The sequence below is a fragment of the Bidens hawaiensis genome, unplaced genomic scaffold (genome assembly GCF_021521415.1).
Source record: "Bidens hawaiensis isolate Kalapana, Puna unplaced genomic scaffold, B.hawaiensis_p1.1 tig00032039_1, whole genome shotgun sequence".
Classification (NCBI taxonomy): Eukaryota; Viridiplantae; Streptophyta; class Magnoliopsida; order Asterales; family Asteraceae; genus Bidens; species Bidens hawaiensis.
This window is the reverse complement of record NW_027495422.1, coordinates 15,402-41,012: the sequence shown is the minus strand read 5'-3', so window position 1 is coordinate 41,012 and position 25,611 is coordinate 15,402. Positions and strand designations below refer to the sequence as shown.

General features: G+C 37.9%; 1 protein-coding gene across 1 annotated transcript; it reads right to left on the bottom strand.

The window, feature by feature from the left end:
* Positions 1 to 2,645: 2,645 nt before the first annotated feature.
* On the bottom strand, positions 2,646 to 19,372 carry LOC143582882 (PKS-NRPS hybrid synthetase cheA-like). Its single transcript, XM_077065353.1, has 3 exons — positions 19,217 to 19,372; positions 18,440 to 19,007; positions 2,646 to 3,256 (listed from the first exon to the last, which is right to left on the bottom strand). Exons 1-3 carry the CDS (start codon positions 19,370 to 19,372, stop codon positions 2,646 to 2,648), a joined length of 1,335 nt encoding a protein of 444 aa, XP_076921468.1.
* Positions 19,373 to 25,611: the final 6,239 nt, after the last annotated feature.

The window sequence follows — 25,611 nt, the reverse complement described above, 5'->3', positions numbered from 1 at the left end:
TTATATTTTTTAAATAATTTTTTATCATGTTTTATATTTTTAAATATCGAAAAACTTGTTAAAAATATATTATTTTAAAGTTATATATTGTATCATGTTTTATTTTTTTAAATAAACATATTATCAGATATATTTGTTTATAAAATATATTATTTTTAAGTTTTTATCATGTTTTATTTTTATAAATAAACATATTATTTTTAAGTTTTTATCATGTTTTATTTTTATAAATAATGTTGGTTGGAGCACTCCAGCCAACAATATATTTTAATATTACTGGTACTATTTTAAACTAATAACAATATTATTTTAATATTATTTTAATATTACTCCCACTAAAAATGGATTTAAACTAATAACAACACAAATTTTATATTAAACCAATAATAAATTACAAATTTGAATAATGGCATAAAAAATCACTGGATATTACATCAAATTCTATACGACTAATTCCTAATCATTTTCTTGTTTATTAGCACTCCCAAAATAGCATCAACACAACAGTATTTTGCAGTGGCCCTCCACTCACCGGCAAGCAAGTCACCGAAATCTGTGTCGGTCACAGCGCTCCGGTCACTGGAATGTAAATCCGCTAGGATACACAGGATAACTTTAAATAATGTACCCTATACAGGTTTCCGTTATGGCCGCATATCTCCGATATCAGCTGCGGCGGCCCTTGCGACCTATAATGGAGTCGTTAACACCGAATTCATCAAAATCCCCATAAATGACACTGTTGGGATTTATGAGGGGGGACTACTAAAGTGTTCCGCCATCTCTCGACAGCTGCACTGGTAGCACATAAGTTCAAAATAGCATCTACACAGTCACCATTATTAAAATAATATATATTTACTTTTATAAATACATATTTTTTGAATATATTTTATATATATTATTTTCTGGTGGTTTTGGTGGTATAATCTGGTAATATGGTGGTGGTTTGGGTGGTATAATCTGGTAATTTGGTGGTGGTTTGGGTGGTATAATCTGGTGATGTTTTGAGTGAAAGGTTGAGCGTTTTTTGTGGTTTGGACGAGTTGAACGGTTATAACCCGTGGGTATTTAACATCTTCAAAAAATTGTCTGGATACGCCACGTATAGATCTATCCGTCGCGTATCTGTTTGAATCAGCGGCGTATCGATCAATCCGCGGCGGTTCTGATCTACTTTTGAAGATATTTATGATTATTTTTAAATTTCTGGTACTATTTTATATTATTTTTAAATTATATATTTTATCATTTTATTTTTTTTAAAATATATTATTTTAATTTTAAATATAATTTTTAAATAATAAGTTTTATCATTTTTTATTTTTTTAAAAATCGAAAATCTTAAATATCATTTCTTATATTTTTAGATAATTTTGTATCATGTTTTATTTTTTTAAACAAATATATTATCAAATATATTTGTTTAAAAAATATATTATCTTTAAATTATACATTTTATCAAGTTATTTGTATTTAAAATTTGATGATAACACAAACATTTTATTCGTAATTAGTCATAATAATACAAAACATTTTATTGATTCATCCTAAATAAACTGCCTCTTCAGTTTGCACTCGCCAAGTTTCCCTTATTCGCATATACTCTTTTATACGATCTTCGTACAAAGACCTCCATTCGTGCGCCGCTTCATTGGCGTATCCTTCCCATTGACGTGCCGGTAGCAGCACGAGGAAATTCCCTTCTAATTGTATGTTGAGCCAATGATTATCCGCCACATTTAAGACTCCTATTACCGGGATCTGAGATAGTGGTTCCGGACTCATTCTCATTGGGAAGTAACTCTCACTGGAGGTCAGATAGAGATTGATTAAAACACAGTCATACGTCTGAGCCACTACGTGTCCGTGCCCTGGTAACTTAAACCACCTACTCTTTTGCTGGAATAAAGCAGACGTTGAGTAGTCCAGCGAATCACGAACCATGTCATAATTACCGTTTATCTCGTAGTTCAACCTGTGCGTCCACCACGATTTGTTAGTGTCCATCTCATTCCTCATGCTTGCTCTGACCTCCTTCCAGTTCATTTGACGCATGCCTAAGCCGACTACGATTGCTCTGAAACCGCAATTACCATCTGGCTTTACATCTTTTATACCTGAAATGAACGGGTATGCCCAGGTGGGAATGAGGTGCCTATAACTTTCTATGATTGGGAACCCCTTTGGGTCATGCAGTAATAGAAAGCCAAGGTCGGTTGGAGTCTCTTGCTTTTTAGATGAGCGTTTCGGTGGTTTAGGTATCTTAAACCGGGCCTGAGCCTGAGACTGAGACCGTGAACGCGACAACGAATGGGTGGGGGCTTCGGGTGTTGGTTCCCGTGACAGAGAGGGGGCATAGGAGTTGTGTCTGTGGGGATCAAAAGACATGGAGGGGGCGTAGGAGCTGTGTATGTGGGGATCAAATGACGGGGATGGGGCATATGAGCTGTGTCTGTGGGGATCAGTTGACGGGGACGGGGAGTACGACCTGTGTCTGTGGGTATCAGTTGACGGGGACGGGGAGTACGAGCTCTGTCTAGGGGTATCTCTTTTCTTGGCTTGTTGGTTTAGATTTGGACGCCCCCTAGGGTCCTCTCGTTTCTCAGGCTCCTCCTTGTTTGATTTCCCAAGAAGAACAGACATTATACTTGAGAATAGACTTTTTTTTGCATTCGGTTGTTTAGTCCTATAACTTGTTTTTTCACATCTTCCAGTTCCGCTTCATAGTCTGGTTCTTCGTGTCCAACAGACGCCGGACTGAAATCGAGCTTCCTCCAAAAGGGGTCTATGTCTTTTAATGGAATGCGTATATTGTTAATAGTGTACCAGTTAAGCTTACAAGCACACGGCAAGCACCATGATGTTTGTAACCGGTGGTTGCACTCCGCCCCCGTATCTTGCAATGTGTCAAGCAAGGTCAGCTCTTTGTCAAGTTTAGCGATAGCAAAAAGTGACACCCTGTTATGTAGCTTGTCAAACAAAGTCAACTTATGGTACTTCTTGATCCTAACACGAGAGTCTTCAAGGGTCGCACTGATTTCTTCCATTTGGGAATTCACGACTTCAAGGGCAAACGCCGCAATAGAGTCTAGCGAATTGTTCGGCCCCGAAAGGTATCTCTTCAAGTTCGTGTGCTGGCCCTCTACTCTGTTTGTTGTATGCTCGCCGAAGTTTAGTCGGTCGTCAATCCAGCACGACACGAACTTCTCTTTGTAGGGTACCAACCAGTTGTCGCGAATATAATACAAAGCCTCTACAAACAAATAATAAAAAAACATTTTAGCCCATGTTGTTGGTGCATGATGTCAGTAGTTCAGTATCTAGTGTTTTGTATGTGTCTGTAATCGAGTTAGATTGTTTGATTTGGTGTTAGATATTGTGTCACACAAGTTCGCTTGGGATGTAGGCGAACTTGTGGACAAGCGAAGTTAGGACAACTTCGCCTAACATGTTAGGCGAAGTTGTCGAGGTGTATTTAACCTCAACTTACGGCTTGTTTTTATTATTGATTCAAGAACGTGTATTTGTGATTTGAGATCACGTGTTGAAGTGTTGCAATACAACGTGTCGTTTTAGTATTGTAACGTGTGTTCGTGTTTCGATTTAACGTATTCTACATCTTACGCTCGTATCGTATTACGTAGGGATTCCGCACCTACGTGTTACAAGATACTCCTGTGAAGATCCGGCTGGGAATATACAATTGGTATCAGAGCTTTTGCTCGTGATTGTGTGGTTCAGGATTATCACACGAGTGTTAAGATCGTTCCGTTTGACTATTCGCGGAACGAGTTTACGTTGAAATACCTGGTTTTTGTGTTTTACCCATCACCCACCATCAAATATAACCCATTACACCTTCGCATACCTCGCAATACGTCAAATTAAAACCTGCAAAAACCTTGTGTTCATCAGGCGAAGTTGCCGTCACTGTTCTTAGGGTTTAAGCGAACTTATAAGGTTAAGCGAAGTTATCAATCAAGTGAAGTTGAAGTTAAGCGAAGTTGTAGATCAAGCGAAGTTAAGTATAAGCGAAGTTAAGAGTATAGCGAAGTTGTGAGGCGAAGTTGAATTCAAGCGAAGTTATATTAACTTCGCCTACTGATCACTGTTCAAAATAAAAAAAAATATTTTTTTTATATACTTTCCTTGTGTTTTGAGTTGTGTTTCTTTCAATTATGACTTCGATAAATATTACAGAACTGGTAAAAATGGAGGTTGAAGCCGGTTCAGCAACTAAAGCTCCAAAAATGCTCAAGGGTACTGATTTCGTTGCTTGGAAAGATCGGTTTGAACAATATGTGAAATATCAAGATGCTAAGATGTGGGTGTGCATACAAGATGGATACATTCCACCAACAGCCTTGTTTGAGGGTCGTGAACAGATTAAGAAGTACAATAAGATGGAAGAGGAAGAAAAAAAGATGTATGAGGCAGAAAGTAAAGCTCATGCAGCAATCACAATGGCTCTTCCACAAGAGATTCTTCATACATTCAAAAAGTACAAAACTGCTAGAGAGCTATGGGAAGCACTTGAAAATCGATATGAAGGTAATGTGGGGATACGTGCTTCCAAAACAAAGATACTAAAAACCCAATTCTCTGTATTCAAGTATCTGAAAAATGAATCACTTGACGATATCATCACCGGAGATTATCACTTGATGACCGAACTCAGCAATTACTCCATTGTATACAAAGAAGAGGAGATAGTGGAGAAACTTCTTGATGCTCTTCCACCGAAATGGGAAATGTATACGGTTTTGATGAGAGAGGATAAAGAATTTGCCAATATTGATCTTGAAACAGCAGTCAATAAGTTACGAAATTTTGAGCTCATCATGGTTCGAAAGGAGACACCAACTGATCAGGTTCAGGATCCGGGAATGTATGGTGCGAAAGTCTCTTCAAGTTCAATTTCAAAATCAGAATCGTCTGCCTATTACTCAAAGGGAGAATCAAACTCCAACTCAACTCGAGATGGTCATGTGATTCTTAATATGGATGGCGACGTATGTCTCGTAGCTGGAGGTAGTAGTTCTTCAAAACCTCAAGAAACAACTGGTAATTTCTCATCAAATGTTCCAACCAACAAATACTCACAGATGCTCATGAGTGTTAAATCAGCTGAACAGCAGTTTGCTCTCTATGCATCCTTCATTGCATCTTATGAGAACTATATCAAAGGTAAAATAGTCGACCCTGCAACTTTGGATGAAGACTATGATCAGATCGATGCTGATGATTTGGAAGAGATGGATTTGCAGTGGCAAATGGCTATGATAGTAAGAAGGGTTAAGAGATTCATGAAGAAAACGGGTAGAAAGTTCGTTGGAGAAAGACCAGGGTTTGACAAATCAAAGGTTAGATGTTATAACTGTCAACAAAATGGTCACTTTGCCAAGGAATGTACAAATGAAAGAGTCGAACGCAGTCAGAACAGGCCTGCACAACATAATGGAGGGGGTAGTGAGAATCGAGCTATGGTATCTAGACAGAATGGTGGATACAACTGGAATCTGCAAGTTGAGGAAGTGTTCGAACAGGCTAATTTGGTAAACATCGAAACTGGAGGGAGCGAGAGAGAGACGGGAGAAAATCAAGCATATATGGCAGAAGTGAACGATCAGCTCTCTGAGGTAAGTTCTGAACTTCATTGTATGCAATGTGAGAATCTGTCTGAACAATTGAAAACTGTAACTGATCAGTTTGTTAGTTTGGACGCACAATTTAAAACGTTAAAAGAAGATCACCACTACACTAAAACTAGAGAAAACAGTTACTCGGTAAAAATAAAAGCTAGTGAAAAAGATATCAGAAGTCTTAAAGCCAGTCTAGCTGATAAAATTCAAGTAATTGATCTTAGTTATGAAGTGTTAGAAGAAAAAACCAAACTAATTGCTGAAAGAGATAAACAGATAGCTGATTACTAGGTAAAAGTGGTGGAACTAAACAGAAAAATTGAACAATTTAGAAATTCCTCAGCAATGCTTGATCACATCATAAGTGTTCAACGTTCCCCAGTTAACAAAGGGGGAATTGGTTTTTCTGAAGTTCCACCACCGTATAACAATAACTATACTTATAATCCTAGTAATCAGAAATCTGCTGATGTTGAGATTAGTCAGACAGTTCCAGTCAAAATTTCAACTAAAGAACCTGAAGTTGATAAGAGCGAAACAAGTAAGCCAATTCCTAAGGTTAAGATTGCTGTTCCTAGCTCTGTCTCATCAAATTCGGACAAATCATCCGAATTGGGGGAGATAAAAGAAGAGGTAGTGTTACTGAAACGAGGGGAGGAATATAAGCCAAACGAAAAGAATTCTTCCCTAAATCCGTTTGTCCCACCATATGTTAGACAAACGGGTAGTAATGCAACCTCAACATCTGAAACAACTGTTGAGACGAAAGTTGAACATAGAAGCTGTTTCAGATGCAATCAAGTAGGACACCTTATTGCCGATTGTCCTCTAACTCAGAGAAAATTTAGAGGTATGAGTCCTCCGAAAACTGAGTATAAAACGAATGGTAATTATTATGCTAGTAAGAATACGTACACACCAAAGTTCAGACATTGGACTAATCCAAGATTTCAAAGAAATCGATCTCAGTTTTTCCCAGTTAACAACCAAACCAACAATTATAATTCAGTTAATTCACTAAGGTTTGGATGGCCTCATAGTCAATCCTCAAGAAGGTTTCCTTTCAGACCTTACAGGAATCATCCTCAAACTGCCTTTGGACAACCAAAGTACGGTATGCCGTTTAACAGATTTAATCGACCCAAGACCAGTAGGTCTTGGGTCCCTAGATTTTAATCTTTTCTTTAACTGTGCAGGAACAGTTGAGCAGGGCAATAAACAATCTGTGGGTTGTGGACAGTGGCTGTTCCCGGCACATGACTGGTAACAAGAATTTGTTACATGAATGGAATCCTGTTCAAGGAGGTAGGGTTAGTTTCGCTGGAGAGAGTGGAGGTAGAATCACTGGTATTGGAACAGTGACAAATGGAAAAATGAAGTTGGAGAAGGTGAACTTTGTTGAAGAATTGAAGCATAACTTGTTGAGTGTATCTCAGATTTGTGACAAAGACTACACGGTGCATTTTACTAAAAACGAGGCAATCGTCCTCTATCCTGGTTTCAAGATACCAGAGGCATGGGTGGTGATGAGAGCTCCAAGAGAAAAGAACACGTATGTAATGGATATGAGGTCAACTGAGATGACAACCGAAGAATCATGTCTTTTGTCAAAGGCAACTGAGTCTGAGTCAGAGTTATGGCATCGAAGAATGGGGCATATACATCTTCGCAAAATAAATTACATTGTCAATAATGGGCTGGTGCTTGGTGTTCCCTTGAAGAATTTTAACTTTGAAGATCAATGCTTGTCGTGCAAGAAGGGAAAGCAACACAAAAAATCTCATTACTCCAAGAAGGTTAACTTAATTGTCTGTACCCTAGATCTACTTCACATGGATCTCTTTGGTCCCGTGAATGTAAAGAGTCTAGGTGGAACTTCATACTGCTTGGTAGTAACCGATGATTACTCTCGATACTCTTGGGTATACTTTCTAAAGGCAAAAGATGAGACGGTTCAGTTGGTAATTAACTTGATTACCAAGGTTGAAAATATTGTTGGAAGAAAGGTTAAGTACATCAGGAGTGATAATGGGACAGAGTTCAAGAACTACCAGATGGAGATGTTCTGCTTACAGAAAGGGATAGACCATCAGTACAGCGCCCCGTATACTCCACAACAAAATGGGGTGGCTGAGAGGAAGAATAGAACGCTAATTGAAGGAGCCAAAACTATGCTGGCTGATGCTAAACTTCCCGTGGTGTTCTGGGCTGAAGCTGTTGCCACAGCCTGTTATATCCTTAATCGTGTTTTAACTGTTAAAAGACTGAATAAAACTTGTTATGAACTTATGCATGGTAGAAAGCCAAACTTGAATGGTCTCGAACCTTTCGGGTCCCCATGTACGATATTGTCACACCCTCAAAATCCACTAACAGAGTTTTACCGTCAGAGGGTGTGAACTAACAGGATCGGAATCATTAGTTATAATCAAACCATAAATAAAGTTTTCAAACCACGAAAACCTTTAAGTGTAAATAAATGCGGAAGCGTAAAACCTTTAACCAAAAGTTGCGTCACGCAGGACGACTTAAAAACCCAATAATAATAGTTTAAAACAAGTTTGCATAAACAGTAACGTTCAAAGTAATGCATGATCCTATACCGCGCGCCCGCCTCGGCTACTTGAGAATAACTTACTAAAAGTGTCAATACGGGGTTGGTGAGTTCACAAGTTTATATAAAATAAAGCGTTTGCGTTTTGCGTTTTGCGTTTAGCGTTTTGCATTACCAGATAGTGTTAAATCAATTATACTATAGGTAGCTAGCCTATAAAGCAAGTATTACTAAGTGTTCGACACCGAAGCTGACTGTTTATCATGTGCCTTGCCACGAGGTCTATCCCGACCATGGTAATGTGTTAGCCAAAATTACACCCACTCGACCTCCAGTCGAGCTTAGCGTTGGGTGGGGTTTGTCAAACCCAGTAGTACTACTCAACAGTGACTCGCTATTATCCAATACTAAACGGTTCGATGTGTGAAGGACTTCAGTTGTTTCGTTTGCCACTTAGCCTTTACAAGTGATATATAATCTAATAACAAAATCTAAAAGCGTTTCGGAGTATGTATTCTCCCCCAAGTGAAAAGCGTTTAAAAGAGTTAAAAGGGGAAACGTGAAACTCACTGTTTGCGAAGAATTCCAAAAACGAGTAAACCAAAGGATGCGCGTCACAGAAAAATCCTCACTAGCGTTCTAAAACAATAAATGAGATTTTCTAAGTGTTGGAACTATTATCGAGTCTCTAGACTCAGCACATAATACCTATGCATAAAATTTGTTTCGTTTTCGTTTGTGAATTGTGTGTGTCTCAACAAACACATTCGTGATACGTTACATGTGTGAACAACTACTTACATATCATGTATTAATATTGTTCATTACTAGCAATTATTCCCCGCAAGGGCCATTTGGTCAAAACATCACAATTATCTAGTACTTAGCACGTTTCAGTATTTTCACAAAGTTCAGCAGCTAGTTTCATCAAGACAGAATTCTACTTGAAAGATTACTCTATTCAACAGATCATAGCATCTCAATTAATTCACCAAAAATCTTCACAAAAGCATACATGAGTTAGGTTTCCAGAACATATTTTATTGTATTTTTATTCCACATAGATTTCTCACAATGATCAAAACATTACAGCAACTCACAGCAGTCAAAATCATGCGCAACAGAATGTTATTTGTTATTCTTGTTAAATGAAAGATCCAACTAATGCAAGACCAATTGGGTTAGGTTCCTAACTCAATATGTTAACTTCCAGAAGTGGAACCAACTCATTTGATCTTGTAGTTCATGAGATATGATAATTACAAAACAACCTAACAGCAGGTCTCACAATTCAGATTTGCACTTCAGTTTTGTAAAATAATAAAAGTTAACATTTACTTGTCCAAAAATTACAAAATTGGACTTTATAGAAACTAGAATCAACATAGTACCCTGTAGTGTTAACAACCTCGACCAATTTCCACATTAACATTTAGTTACAGTTGTCTAAACATAACTTACAATCTGTCCAGTACCAGTTTTGACCTTTAATCACATCTAAATCGTTTGAGCAACCAAAACACCTCCAAATTAGGTGTGGTTGGGTTTTCTGGAAACTAGACTCATAGTAATACCTCTTAGACTCATAAATAGCTCAGTTTGCTTTTATATTTAACAAATTACATGTCGTTCAAGTTTAACAATCTCTGCTGTCAAAACTCAGCAAGCACAAACAATTGTCTAACATGCATCCTAAGCATACGACATATCTCCAAACATGTAATAAACATAATTATTCATAAAAATCAGTAGTAACCCTCTAGGGTTTACAAACAATCAATGATTCAACAATATTTCACCGTTCAAAATCACATATGATTATCTAAACCAATAACCAACGCATAATCAATCATCCTCAAATCAAAATCAAGCATATAAACACTTAATACATAATTTACAAAGCTAGGGTTTCATGTTTATACCTTAAAAACGCAGAAACAACCAAGAGAAACGTGAGAGATGCTTAGAAACGAGTGTGGGATGCTCCGATTATGAAGAACAAGATCAAAACGAAGGTGATATGGGTGTGGGTGTGGCTGCCGATCGCAAGAGAGGGGGGAGGGGGGCTGCCGTCGGGTTTAGAGAGAGTGGGAGAGAGGGTTAGGGTTTATTAATATTATTTAATAATAATATGTTACACATAGGTCCCTCAACTTTTAAGTATTACTTTTCTAGCCTAAAGTAACTTGTTTGTATCTTGAGTTAGTGTTTTAAATGATATTATCAAATAACACATAAGCCTAACACATAATTATCACATAATTATTGTTTGGTTGTTTTTCGTTTATTTACCAATGGTTTGCGTCAACTCGTTTGCGTTTCGGTGCAATCCCGAAAGACTACACATGTAGTAATTGTCAAGCGTCATTTAAGACTCTATTTTAAATGTAATGAGATGTGCGTTATAGATCAAGTGATCTTAAGTTTGAATTGACGGAGTTTGGATTAACGGAGTTAACCTGAAATTGACGAGTGTCACAGATATTAAAGACAAACTCAAAATTTGGTGAGAAAGCCGACGAAGGTATTTTAGTCGGATATGTTGTTGGTACACCCAACAGAAGAGTCTTTAATTTTTCGAACAGCAAGGTTGAGGTGGTATGTAACACGGATATTACAAGTTACAAATCACCAAAGCCTAGCACGGGACCCGCTGAAGCTTTCGACTATGATAAACTTTTCAAATCTTTTAATATGCTTTACTTGGATTTTGCAGAAGTTGATGAGAAAATTGCTTCACAGATTCTGTATGACGAGGAGGAAAATGTTGTGCAACGTCCGCGATACGATGAAAGTCAACCTTCTTCGTCAAGTGCTGTTGATACTTCAGCGGCTCCGCCTGAAGAAGAATTCTACAATCCATTTCACTCTCAACATCAATCACCCATAGATGAACTCTCTTCGAACTTAGAAAACAATCTGGAGGTCGGTACAGTTCCGACTACTGAAATTCACAAAAATACCCGTTGGAGAACGTGATAGGTGATCTGTCTGACAGTGTTCAAACAAGAAGAAGTCTGAATGAGCACACTTGTGTTTACGCAAGTATTAAAGAAACAGGTATCATAAATGAATGTTTGTACACCTGCTTCATCAGCCAGATTGAACCAAAGAACTATCAAATGGCTCTAAAGGATAGCTCGTGGGTCGAAGCCATGCAAGAAGAGTTAGCACAGTTCGAGAAGATGGAGGTGTGGAAATTAGTTGAAAAACCAAAGAATGTACATGCTATTGGTACAAAGTGGGTTTTTAAATGTAAGAGAGATGAGAAAGGGATAATCATACGGAACAAGGCAAGGTTAGTGGTAAAAGGGTTTAATCAGCAAGAAGGAATCGACTACAACGAAGTGTTTTCTCCTGTGGCAAGATTGGAGGCAATTCGTTTATTTTTGGCATTTGCTGCGCACAAAGAGATGAAAGTATTCCAGTTAGATGTGAAGAGTGCCTTTCTAAATGGAAAAGTCGATGAGGTGGTGTACGTTGAACAACCTTCAGGTTTCCCTGACCCAGATTTTCCGGATCATGTGTACAAACTGAGTAAAGCCTTATATGGGCTACATCAGGCACCTCGTGCCTGGTATGCAACTCTGTCCGATTATTTGCTTGAGAATGGGTTCGAAAGAGGAAAGATCGATAGCACACTGTTTGTCAAGAGAAAGGGGGAGATCTTCTACTAGTTCAAGTATATGTGGACGACATCATTTTTGCTGCATCAAGAGTCGCCATGTGTCAGGAATTTGAAGCAGTCATGAAAAGAAGGTTTGAAATGAGCGCCATGGGCGAATTAACTTTCTTTTTGGGATTGCAGGTTGATCAGAAGAAAGATGGGATGTTCATTCATCAAACAAAATATGTCCATGACGTACTCAAACGCTTCAAGATGGAAGACAGCACTTCATTTGATACTCCAGTTTGCGTCAACCATAAACTGGGTGCTGATTCAGACAGTGATGAAGACGTGGACCCCACCCAATATCGGGCAATCATAGGTTCCTTAATGTATTTAACTGCATCAAGACCTGATATTATGTTTGTAGTTTGTCTTTGTGCTCGTTTTCAGGCAAGCCCGAAAGAATCTCACATGAAGGGAGTGAAGAGGATCTTGCGTTATCTCAAAGGCAAGCCTAAGTTGGGATTGTGGTACACGAAAGGGGGAGAACTGGATTTGGTCGCTTACACAGATTTTGACTATGGAGTTTGCAACCAGAACAGGAAGTCAACAACCGGTGGATGTCAGTTTCTGGGAGGAAGATTGGTGTCATGGCAGTGCAAGAAACAGACCTCTGTAGCCATTTCCACTTGTGAAGCAGAGTACATGGCAGCATCAAACTGCTGCTCCCAGGTTCTTTGGATTCAACAGCAATTGCGTGATTACGGTCTGAATTTCATTCAAACTCCTATTTGTATTGATAACACTGCTGCAATCTCAGTAACTAACAATCCCGTCAAACACAGCAAAACTAAACACATTAACATTCGTCATCATTTTATATGGCATTGTGCTGAAAAGAAATTAATAGTGCTAGAAAAGGTTGATTCGTTGGATAATTTCACCGGTCTTTTTACTAAAGCGTTTGACCGAAATCGTTTTCAAAATCTTGTTGAACTTAATGGGATGATCAATCCCGAGTAACCTGGTTTTTCGTTTTAAAAAAAATAATAATAAAAATAAAAAAAATAAAACAAAAACATCTTTATCGCTTAGAATTATGTCGGTTGCTTCAGTTTGAAGGACATATCTTCGGATACGTTTGGTCCTTGCTTCTACTAGTAGATTATGAGGATAGCCATTAACCAAATGACTGAAAGTGACCGGGGCGGTTTAAGATGTGTTTTTATTCTTTCGCTGAAAAATAGTCGTTCATACTTAGTTAGAAGGACACATACTCGTATGTGGTCGGTCCAGCTGATCCATTGGATCTTCAAGATAGCCGTTTACCTGAAGACTTCGACTTGATCGGGGCGATAGAATTTAAAATTTTTTTTATGGGAGATGATATAATTTTTCAGGTCTATAACTTCATAGGAAGTTTCAATACAATGTTTAAAAGAAAATTGATCCAACCTTGGAAAGTGATAGATATACTATTTCTGTGTGCTTAACTAGTGAAGTTATTAGGCCTAAAAGACTCTAGAACGGCCATTGAATGTCATGGTAGCTTTTTATGGTGCGTAAAAGTAGAAGTGATACTAACTAAATCTCCTCGATTTAATGTGGAGAATCATTTAGAGTTGTGCATGTATCCACATACAACTTTCCGAATGATAGGCAGAAAAGTGATTACCCAGTCATACACGAGCCCGTAAGTGTTCTGATTCTCGAGAAGATAGTGCGTCAAGTACCTGCAGTGATCCAGATTCGGGACTTGCAGTCATCTATTTTTTGAAGCTGTGTTAATATTTAGTATAAAAAAAAGGTGTGTTGTTAAGCCTTCTGAAGCTTATGATGTTATACTTATCGATCAAGAGGCAAGAAAGAGAACGAGAAGAAGACTCTAAAGATCGATATGTACTTATTGTTTAATCAGACACTACGGGTCGAATTCAACTCGGGGTGACTTGGGGAAAGCCAAATACGCTTTGAGAATAGATAGAAGGCATCACATTCTCTCATGTGATGTCCATCTAAATTTTGAGCTTAATTGAACCTAATCCGTATCACAGAAGCGATAAAAACCATACTAAGCTTTATACCTGCTTACAACCTATTTCTCTATGTCATAATACCGCTGAACATGGATCTATGTGACAGCCACTTAATTAGTATGATTCCTGTTCGGATCTTTTCTAAAACATGCTGGTCCCCGTCAAGACTGAAATTTGATCCCGTTTATTTATTTACTAAAATTTAAAGTTGCATATTTGTTTTATGGTTTAAAACTTGGTTACTTGGTTCTTTGATCGTAAAGTTTAAATCTTTGACGGATAATTTTTAAAAGACTGTTGCATTTTGATCAAACTATAAGGTTCTGTTTTGTAATTTAAATTAGGCGAACTAGTAAAGAGGCGAAGTTGACCATGATTGACCATAAGCGAAGTTGTTCAGAGGCGAAGTTAAGAGTAAGCGAAGTAAACCTTAACTTCGCCTAAGTACTTTCAAACCTATATTACATTTTTCACAAACCCAGCGAACTTATCCTCAATTAACCCACGGCGAACTTAACCCTCGAATCAATCCTTGATATTAGTTGTTTTCAATCCGTGTTAAAGGTGTGTAGGCTCAGTATAACTTATAATTCTTGTCAATGATGTTAATCTGATGTCGTTTTGGTCCAAGTTGTGACCTCGTTCATGCAAACCTTTAAACACCCGATAACCAATCTCTTTCTAATGTGTTCATAACTAATTTGATCGTCTAGATCTTCATAGTAACATCCTTTTATCTTATCAATCACCAATTCTCCGATCAAACCTTGATCAGACCTGTGTTACTATGCCGTTTCAGATTCAGATGAAGTTAGCTTTAGGCGAAGTTGTTCTCAACTTCGCCCTAGGCATAACTTCGCCTGCGTTTTAATTAATTAATTATTCTAAGTTGTTCAGGGGCGAAACTTCGCCTTATACTTAACTTCGCCTACTGCTTATCCTGTTAATTTAAAGGTTTTATTTTGTTATCAGGCGAAGTTAAGGTCAAGGCGAAGTTGTACTCAACTTCGCCATATGTTTAACTTCGCTTACACATTTGAAGTTATCATAACTTCCCTCATGGTAAAAGGCGAAGTTATGATCTGCTTTGTCGATATTCTAACTTAGACCGTTTGTTGTGCAGGATATGGCTGCTGTAGCGGGAGCTGGTGGTGCTGGTGGTGATGAAGGCGGTGACAACAACAGACAGTTCTTTCCAGGTCATAACATGTATATCAGGTTGGATCCGGATGCTAGTGGTGTCAATGATTATCGCGAGATCATCTCCTTCCTTGTTCGCTCACGTATTTTCCACGCTATTACTACAACTCTACCCATTTCTCTACCGAACATTGAAGATTTCTGGCGAACGGTAGAGTATGACTGTAGAGTTGAGCCTCCAGTTATGCGCGCCACAGTGAACAATCAGGTGGTGTAGTTTTCAGCAGATCAGATCAGGGCCGCTTTGCAGTTCAGAGCTGAATCTACAAATGATCCAACCGACTTTCCGGCTCCATTCAGAGATGGTGCATTTTTACGAATGGGCTATTCGGGTCCATTGGGTGACACACAGATGAGAAAGGGATTTTTATTGGATCAATGGCGTTTTCTGATGCACGTGATGATTGTGTGCATGTCGGGTCGTAAAGCTGGTACTGACGGTGTGGGTGCAGCGATGCAATCAGCAATGACAGCACTGACTTACAACAAGCCTTACAGCTTCAGTCAGATGGTGTTTTATAAAATCGATCGTCAGAGACGCGCGGTCGCTCGTGAAAGATTTTTAATGTACCCAAGATTCTTACAGATGATCTTGAATCATGTAGCTCCTATGCTACCTCAACGCCGTCCCATTCGTTATGTTGAGAGCGTAAGCAAGAGGATCTTTGCGCAATGCAGGTCGTCGAGTGCTCGCAGTAAACCAGAGCTTCGTCCGAGGCATACTCCATTATTTGGTTATTTGATAAACCCTGCTTATGTTGCTCCTCTTGGTGATGAATTCCGGGACCCGGCACCACAACAGGCTGATGTTCCTCAACCACCACCTGTGGTACAGCAAGCATTACCTGCTGCTCCTGTTGTGGCTCCGGAGGAACAGGTAGATCTTGAAGCTGCTTTTGGTGGCCAAGGGTTCTTTGATATGGAGCGAGTTGATCCTGCTGCAGAGATTCAAGTCTCAGTAGCAGAGGTTTCTGGTGTAAATGTATCGATGGTAGCTACGTCTGTAACTGATTCTGAGAGAACCGACTCTGACTCCTCCGCTGATGATATTGCTGAAGCACGACAGATTCTGGTCACACAGGAAAGAATACATGGAAAAAGAAAGAAAGACTCGGATGACAATGAGTCTGATTTTGAGGAGTTAGACCGGTTGATACGCCGTTCGAAAAGGATCAGAACCGGTGAGGGTTCGGGAGCTGGTAAAAGCTCGAGGGTGGTACGTTTTTCTCCACCCGCTTTATCTGGTATGACTATGGTTCCTGTGTCGATGAATGTGACAGGACCGATCATCTCATGTGCTCCCGTGATAACTACATCATCATCATTTGGCACTCCACCTACCACGTTTCAGCTTTCGGCTCCTGAGATAGTTTCTTTGCCACGTCCTACTCTTACTCCATCGGAGGTTGTTGCAAGATTTGTAGAGTCGACATTAGTTGCTACTGCGGGGTTATCTGTCACAATACCACCCGCGGTTACTTTTCAATCTGTTTCTGACACTCCTGCTAGTCTGGGAATACCTCCACCGTATGCTCAAGACGTTTCTCATATGCGTTTCGATTTTGATGCTACCTTGTCTGACTCTGAAAGGATAGCTGCACTTGAACGGGTAGTGGCTGAACAGTCTAGAATCAATCTGATCAAGACTCAGGCTATCCAGCGCCTTGTAGCAGAAAATCAGATCCAATCGTCCCTCCTGGTTGAGCACGGTAAAATTTTTGATGCTTTAAAGCAGTTCTTAGCATCTCAGGGGGAGACGAGCTGCAAGGGCGATGAGTTGAGAACAAAGAAAAGTCATGATAGAGACGATGATCCCAATGCATCGAAAGGTGTAGGTGGTGAGTTGCCAAGAACTGAACAAACTCTTGGGACTTCCACATCTCAGGGGGAGTCAACTGATACAGCAGGTGGATCAGGGGGTGAAGATGTTGTGGTGGTGGATGATGAGGAAATGGTGGATGATGATGTTGTGGGTGATGACGATGTGTTACCAGTTGAGGAGATTGAAAAGATAGGAGCTGAGATTGTGATTGATAGGGAGATTGAAGAGGGAGAGATTGTTGATGACAATGTTGAACACGATATCCCAGACGTTGATAAGGCAAATGTGGGTCAAGATATGGAAAGTGATGAGTCTGAATGGGAAGAGCAGCCGAGATGGAAAGAAGGCTACGCTCAGTGGTTTGTAAAGACTAAGAAGCTAGCGGTTCCGACCATTTTCAAGAAAAGTTACAATATCAAAGGTATGCTGAATCGAAGAAGGGTATTATATGCTGGTTGTATGATGAGCAGTTGAGATTATTTGTGATTAAACGTTTTGATGGGATTCAGTACTTTAAGAGGATGTTGAGATCTTTGAATACCTTGCCTGAGTGTGAGGTGAAGGATTTGGCTAAGTTGGGGTTGATTAATAGAAGTGATGATAATATGGCCAGAATTATTGGGAAGATTGTGTGGAAAGAGAGTATCAAAGAGAAAAAGTTTGAGTTGTTAAAGCCGCAGAAAGGGAAGCTAGTTGAAGATAAGGAAAAAGGAATGAGAGCTGATGGCAAACCTTGGATGGTAATGAAGTATAAGCTGATTCGGTGTTTGAAAGAAGTGCCAATGAAGACAATGCCCAAGGATGTTTTAAAGAATCTAAAGTGGTGGTATGTTGATAGCCAAACAGCTGAAGCGGTTATGGAAGATGAAGATGAACAAGAAGTTCTGAGAGTGTATTGGTGAATTTGTCTCAAGCTGACCTGCAGGTGCTAAACGAGAAAAAGATATTCTATATTCCTGCATGGAAAGATGAAGCCAAGAAATATCAGAGAGTGGTTTCTGTTTGTGTTAGAGAAGGCGTTAATGCGTGAAGACTGGTGACACGAGATTTTGGGATTACTAGACACGTGAATGAAGATAGAGATATGAAGCTACTGCCAAGGGGGAGTCTGTTGGTGCATGATGTCAGTAGTTCAGTATCTAGTGTTTTGTATGTGTCTGTAATCGAGTTAGATTGTTTGATTTGGTGTTAGATATTGTGTCACACAAGTTCGCCTGGGATGTAAGCGAACTTGTGGACAAGCGAAGTTAGGACAACTTCGCCTAACATGTTAGGCGAAGTTGTCGAGGTGTATTTAACCTCAACTTACGGCTTGTTTTTATTATTGATTCAAGAACGTGTATTTGTGATTTGAGATCACGTGTTGAAGTGTTGCAATACAACGTGTCGTTTTAGTATTGTAACGTGTGTTCGTGTTTCGATTTAACGTATTCTACATCTTACGCTTGTATCGTATTACGTAGGGATTCCGCACCTACGTGTTACGAGATACTCCTGTGAAGATCCGGCTGGGAACCTACACATGTACAACTAGAATCTAAAATCATGTGTACATAAAGGACAAAGACTTACCACGTTTGTCGTGTCCAGCTAACGCTGCTTCCATTTGACCGCAATTGTAGTAGTAATTAGATTTTGTTGGCGAGGCATACAGTACTTTCCACCAGTAATTGAATGATTTAAAGATATCATCCTGGAAAAGACTCTTATGTTTTCTCTGTATGTTCTGCATGATGTGCCACCTACAAAGGTTTTTGGTAGCATTGGGAAAGACTGTTTCACAGGCATTCATCAAGGCTTGGTCCTTGTCAGTCAGGATGACATGCGGCTCCCTGCAATCGACGAGCATGTGTTTAAGGCGTTCCAGGGCCCATGTGAATTTACACTCTTGCTCCCTAAAGATAACTACGTGCGCAATACAGAAAGACTTTGATGTCGACGTCACACCAACAAACTGAACGAACGGCCACTTGTACATGTTGGTGTTGTACGTCGTGTCAATCAACAACAAATCTGGGAACGCACGCCACATGGTAAGCGACTTCTCGTGATAAAAGAAAACATTCTTCGTCCTATTGGTGGAAGGATTCTCCCATGTGTAAAAGGTAAACCCATGGGTTTGAAGAAAATTTTCAAGTACCTACGTTGGATTTAACAAAGTATTAATAAATATTACAAATATTTTTATTAAACATCATTATTATAATTAAATGATATTATAAATAATATTATTATTAAATCTTACAGAATATATATATATATATATATATATATATATATATATATATATTCTAAATAATATATATTAAAAAGACACTTACAAAATAATAATATTCTGAAAACAAGTACCTGCATAGGGGTTTCACCAATTTTATCTTGGTCATCAATAAGCTTCACGATGTTGTATATATCCCTAGTAATACATTTGTTACCAGGAAACCTTTTCTTTATGGCTGACTTAATTTGATCAGCCCTCAGACCCTGCCTATGCAATGTCGCAACCATATCAATTTCCTAGTCGGTCAGTTTCCTTAGTGCCGGGTGCCCCTCCTCAAACAAAACAGGTTCGTGGTTGTGCGTCTCGTTGACAACCTCTAGCTTCCAACAACCACCTGGCGCGTGGTACCTCCCGACAAGTTTAAATGGACAGCCCCTTTTAATACTCCCGGTATGCCTCACCGTTCCCTTGAATTTTGGTTCCCCGCCTCGATTGCATACAAGTTCAACACCTCTCTCCCTTGAACGTTGCACTGAGATAACACAACCATGCTCACGTCCTGTCTTCTTAACCCAATCTACCAACTCAGCAACAGAATCAAAATACTGATATCAAATAATGTAAATAAAGTAATATTTAGTAACGTGTTGAAAAAGAATAATAATAATTTTTTTTTAAAAAATGTCATAAATTATTAGTTACATAAGAAAATGTCGTCTCCCGTATGTAACGATCACCATCATCATCATCATCATCATCATTATCATCATCATCATCATCAACATCGCCATCGCCTCCTTCGCCGTGAGCCTCTTGAATGCCATCAACGACGTTGCTCGTGAATAGTCTTGCCATGTATGGTTGCTCTCCTAAAGGTATCTGGTACGAATTCTGGGTTCCGTAATACGGACCGTCTACATGTAACTGCTGCGAAGACTGACCATAAGACTCCTCGACTCTGGCCTCATAAGTATTCGACGATGTCCTATTATCCTACGGCCACGAAGGGTGACTACCTCCGAATATGATATACCCCTGATAAAAAATATTTGGCAAGACAACGTATAATATTTAAAAAATAACTAACGCGCTGTTGTACTATATAAACACACTAAATAACCTGGTCAGGATTTGGTAAGTCGTACTGCTCGATATTTCCATACCCCGGCTCATGGTTCAAGTCGGGAAGTTCATTCAAATATGGCAAGCCCGACTGCTCCGGCTGATCGTTGTATGCGTAGCCCGACTGTTCGTCGTTCCCGTCACCAAACAAAATATCATATAAGTCCATTATATTTTAGCAAACACAAAACACAAATACTTTCTATATTTTCACAACAAATATTTTCACAACTAAGAAAAAGAATCGATGATATATGTCTGGTCCGGAATTCATGATATATGTAGAGAAAGGGAGACGGATGTGCCAAAATTAAATTATTGTCTTGATCAGCGGCGGATCAATCGATCCTCGGCGTATTAGGTAATATTTATGACGGATTTGATCTGCCGATGTTGACTTGTACTCGATAAGCGGCGGATCGACCACTAAGCTACGTATTTGGTACAAACATAATAAGACAAAAGTTGTTGACATAATAGGACAAAAGAGGGTGATCCTCGGCGGATCGGGCGATAAGCCGCGTAGTGGGTGGGTGTTTTCATTTTTGGGTGATGTCTCTAATAGGACCCATTCAAGATTGCTGAGATGATTCTATTGAAGAAATGCTTCACTAGATATTTTCAAGCAAAAGTTACTTGAGAATTATAAAGTTACACCTTTACATCCAATCATGGTTACCACATTTGGAAAGATAAAAATTATAAAGAAGATTTCAACTTTATTAGGCTATGCGTAGTGGAGGGGTTACAAATGGTGGCGAATTGTGACACGTGGCGCCCAGTCAGCTAAGGGTGAGAATTTGTTTTTGGGGTGTAATGGTGTAGTGGCTACAAGTTGGGTCTACAGTATCTTTTTTTATTATTTTCTTTTATAATTAAACTAATCAAATAAAAACCAATTTAGTATATATAATTAAATAAAAATGCATTAAAATTTTAAAGAAATACAAAAAAATACATAACTAAAAAAATACTAATATCCATAATATTCGCGCATTTTTTCGACCCGTCGTCGTTGCAACAATGCGGCCCTTCGTGTGACCCGGCCGCTTTGACGGATTCGTATTCTTTACTCATTTCCCGCAACTCCATCATAGCGGCAATCTTTTCGTGTTGTTTGTTGGTTTCTCTCATGGTATCGTTGAGTTCCTCGACAAACTTTTCGTGTTTTTTGATGATTTCGGTCATGATAGCGGTGAGTTCCACGGGTTTCGGTTGGTTCGGGTTGTTTGTAGGATTCATTTTGCTAGATTTTTTTGAAGAATTTGGGTATAAATTGTATATAAAATGGAGAAGAAGGGTGTATGTTTATATATATATATAGTGTTTTAATTAATTATTATTATTTTTTTTACATTTGACCGTGTACAACGGTCATTATAATATAATAATATTATTATTCAAACCATCCCGGCGACCAAAAAACACCGCCCCGCCCCGCCCCTTTTCGCCCAAAAATCACGGGGGTAGGGGGTGGGGGGTGTTCACGCTCAAATCGTCCAAATTGTAACCTCATTACATATGACCTTATACAAAAACCAATTTCTTGATAATATAGTAATATCAATTATTGGTATATTGAAATGAAGGAGTTTTCAAGTTAATCCCTAACACGAGTTATAGTGACTGATCCACATGAAAATTTTAGAGGAATCACATAAATTAAAGAATAAAATGATGAATCAAGAAGAAATCCAAACCTTCAAGTGTAAAGATGCAAAAATAATCAATAAAAACTCTCTCAAAGATCAAAAAACCAACATACATCAAAACACAACGATCAATATCTAAGAAAGATATAAACTGCTACATACATAATCAAAAAATAACGTATACTCTCTTTCTCTCTCCTTTTAATAATAAGCTAAACACCCGCTAGCTCAAAATGCAGCATATAATCAAATTTTTCAGCAAGCCCAACAGCTTCAAGCCCAATAACGCTCTAGTGTCCATCCCAAAACATATGTAGAAAACATTTAAAAAAACTACATATTTGGACATAAAATTGATAAAGACAAAGACATGTTATTTTCAACAAAGTTATTTTGGATCTAGAGGCATCTGATTATCTGATACATAAAACGGAAAATCAAGAAAAAAAATTACGCTAATTTTACACCTTGCTGAAAAAGTCGAGGGGTAGCCCGGGCCACCTCTAGGCCCTTCAGAGATCCGCCATTTACAAGTTAAAAGTTCGCATTACAAACTCGTGTGAATTGGTATGGTTTCAAACACAAGAACAGACGGGTCAAGGAGGTTGTGTCCCTTCCAAGTAAAAAAAAAAAAGAATAGATCCGTCATTGGCGTGTTAAAAGTACACGTTACAAAGTTGTGTGAATTGGTTTGGTTTCAAACACAAAAATAGACGAGTCAAGGAGGTTGTGTCACTTCCGGATAAAAAAAATATATATGCAAGAATAGATCCGCCATTGACGAGTTAAAAGTGCGCGCTACAACTCGTGTGAATTGGTCTAGCTTCAAAATCAAGAATAGACGGGTCAATAAGGTTTTGTCCCTTCCAGGTTTAGAGTAGTACCCCACCCTTTCTTGTTAATAGAAACCGAAGTTAACTATTTTGTAAACTAGCCTGTATGTATACATATATATTATACACAAGTTGAACATGAATATATATTACTTAGTGTTTGGTTATCAACGGGCATGTAGGCTAGCGGTATCATCTCTATATTATTAAAGGTACTAGTCTCATAATTTACACTAACATAGATTCTCATAACATAATGGATATTAATTTAAGTACAAAAGTTCAAATGTATGTTTGGCTTTAAGAAAATAACCAATGTTTTCTTACCTAAAGCCAGCACGTGATTTTGAATTATTCAGTTTTAATTTTCATGTAATCCTAGGCAGTCATTAGGTCCAAAATACTACATTCACTTAATGATTTTTTTTAATAGTGCCATTTTTTTATTGATTTATTTCTAAAATGTTTTGTACTTTATTTCTAAATCTCTAACGCTCTGTTCCCAAGTTTCATTTTCACTTATGGTGTGAAAGGAAAGGAAAGGAAATGAAAGGAAAGACTAAAATGAGTGTGTTCTCAAGTTCTTTTATGGAGAGAGGAAAAGAAAGATAAGTTTGATGTGTTCTCGAGTTTCATTTAAGAGGAGAAAAGAAAGGAAAGGAAAGTTGTGTGTTTTAAAGTATAATATGAGATGGATATTTTTCATTCTAATTTGGAAGGAAAAGAAAGGAAAGAGAAGAGATAAAGGAAAAAGAAAGGTAAGGATTCATTTCCTTTCCTTTGTAAGACGAACTCGGGAATTGTGATGTTCAGTGTTCACAAAGATGAGAGAAATAAATAGTGAGGGATCTATGTCCTAAAATGGGAGGAATTGAGGAAAAAAAGAAAAAGAAAGGAAAATATTTCATTTCCTTTCCTTTTCTCTCGTTGAAAAACACAGCGTAAAAGTTATTTCAAGAGTTAAAAGTTCAATGGTGTTAATTTAAACACTATGTTACATTATCAAATATGAGCCGGGGGTCTCACCGGAAGCAGCCTCTCTATCCCTATGGGATAGAGGTAAGACTGTCTACATCTTACCCTCCTCAGACCCTACCATAGCATTGCTATTGGTGGGATATACTGAGTACGATGATGATGATGATGATGATGTTACATTATCAAATATGGCCATGTCGGGTGCAGTTGTGTCATAATATGATCTTTTGAGGTAAAAGCTCCATTTCGTTAAATTAGTTACACTAGTAAGAGTAAAAATTACATAGTCATGGACCAATAAATCCAATATTCTATAGATTTCTTACATGATATTGTTATGCCAATAATATTAGACAGTGAACACATTTTCCGTGAATGACCAAAAGATATTTTGTTTCCAATTTGAAGAATGTTAAAAACATAATTCAAAATTAAAATTATTTAGTTGCTTTCGATCTTTATTTTACAAGAGAGTAGTATCTTGGATTCCTTCCAAGGTTTCAATAATTCAATTGAAAAGGGATATAGAAATTTAATCTAAAATCTTCTCCAAACTAGTATTTAGGAATAATATTTTGGAGAATCGAAGATCATTATAGTTGTACTTTAAATTTCTTTATTTCAATTTTTGAAATTATCTTACCATTCTGGTGACGGTCGTAATAAAATACAACCAATATTATTTGCTATTACCAATAAGGGCATTTTATTATCTTCTTAAATTTATTCAAACGGTTAATTCCATATGTCATTATTCATACTTCTATAACTTGAGGTTTTCATCTTTACCCAATCTTACTTGGTGTATAGCTTGTTACATAAATCATGATTTGAACTTAGTTTTCGTCAACCTTAGATTTACCCAATCTTACTTGGTGTATAGCTTGTTACATAAATCATGATTTGAACTTAGTTTTCGTCAACCTTAGATTGTTGTTGCATATATAGTTCTTGTTCTAACTACACGCAACTATGATATAGAAAACATGGGTGTAGTATCATTTTCTAACTTTTACCTTGAATCAACAATTACATGAAATAAAGGTGCATAATAGTTTACTTTATATCAATTCGGCATTGTGTGAAAACTTGTTCATTCCCGTTGATCATTTCCCATTCTTGACTTTAAAATATGGCAATGTCTTTCATTTACACTCAAACTAAGTTCATTAATAAACTCGTGATTATGACACAGATACGACTAAGATTTGACTTAACTTATAAATCCAACCGTGACTAATACTCTTTCAAATACAAGAGACCTCATTAACATTATATTCGTTTACTTTTCAAAGGTTATGACTGTATTATGAACATCTTATTTATTTTTAGTTGACCGCACTTACTACTTTCACAATCTATATATAGTTCACAAAACCCATGGCCAATTGTTACGAACTTGTTAGTTGTGATTCATCAACTCACAGTCACTATTGCGTTTCACCTTTTGTTCTTCACATCAATCCTTTTTGCAATCGTTGATACATATCCATGTTTTCGCTTTTTGCCAGACCAGATCTTATTGCATAGGCTCAATATTTGTTTTCTTTATGTGTGTTAACTTTATTCATCAATTTTGTACCTTCTTGAGGCCCCACTACTTGTCGATTTGAACATGCTACACACATAAATTGCATTTTCTAAGTACATTTTGTTGGCATTTCAATGAACTCAAGAAAAACAAGGCACCAAATATTAACTGAAATAGTCATATGAGTTTAATGATTAACAAAATAGCAAGACAATGCATGGCCTAAACACACCATAAAGTCACCACCATACTAAAATATAGCACTGATTTCCAAAACTGCCACCATCATTCTGCAGCCATTTTAAAAAAACTAAAAATTCAAAAATTAAAACTAAAAATCAAAATAAAAAATGGGATGTCCATTGTAAGCCTAAGTTCATACGAATTACGAAGTCATCAATCACCACCAG

What these genes read in the sequence shown, in the direction of transcription:
- LOC143582882 (XM_077065353.1), bottom strand. Translation starts at nt 19,372, where the DNA reads ATGGTTGCGACATTGCATAGGCAGGGTCTGAGGGCTGATCAAATTAAG. An exon ending in TTGGTGAAACCCCTATGCAG is followed by an intron (nt 19,008 to 19,216) that starts GTACTTGTTTTC and finishes AATCCAACGTAG; the next exon opens with GTACTTGAAAATTTTCTTCA. An exon ending in AGCTGGACACGACAAACGTG is followed by an intron (nt 3,257 to 18,439) that starts GTAAGTCTTTGT and finishes ATTTGTTTGTAG; the next exon opens with AGGCTTTGTATTATATTCGC.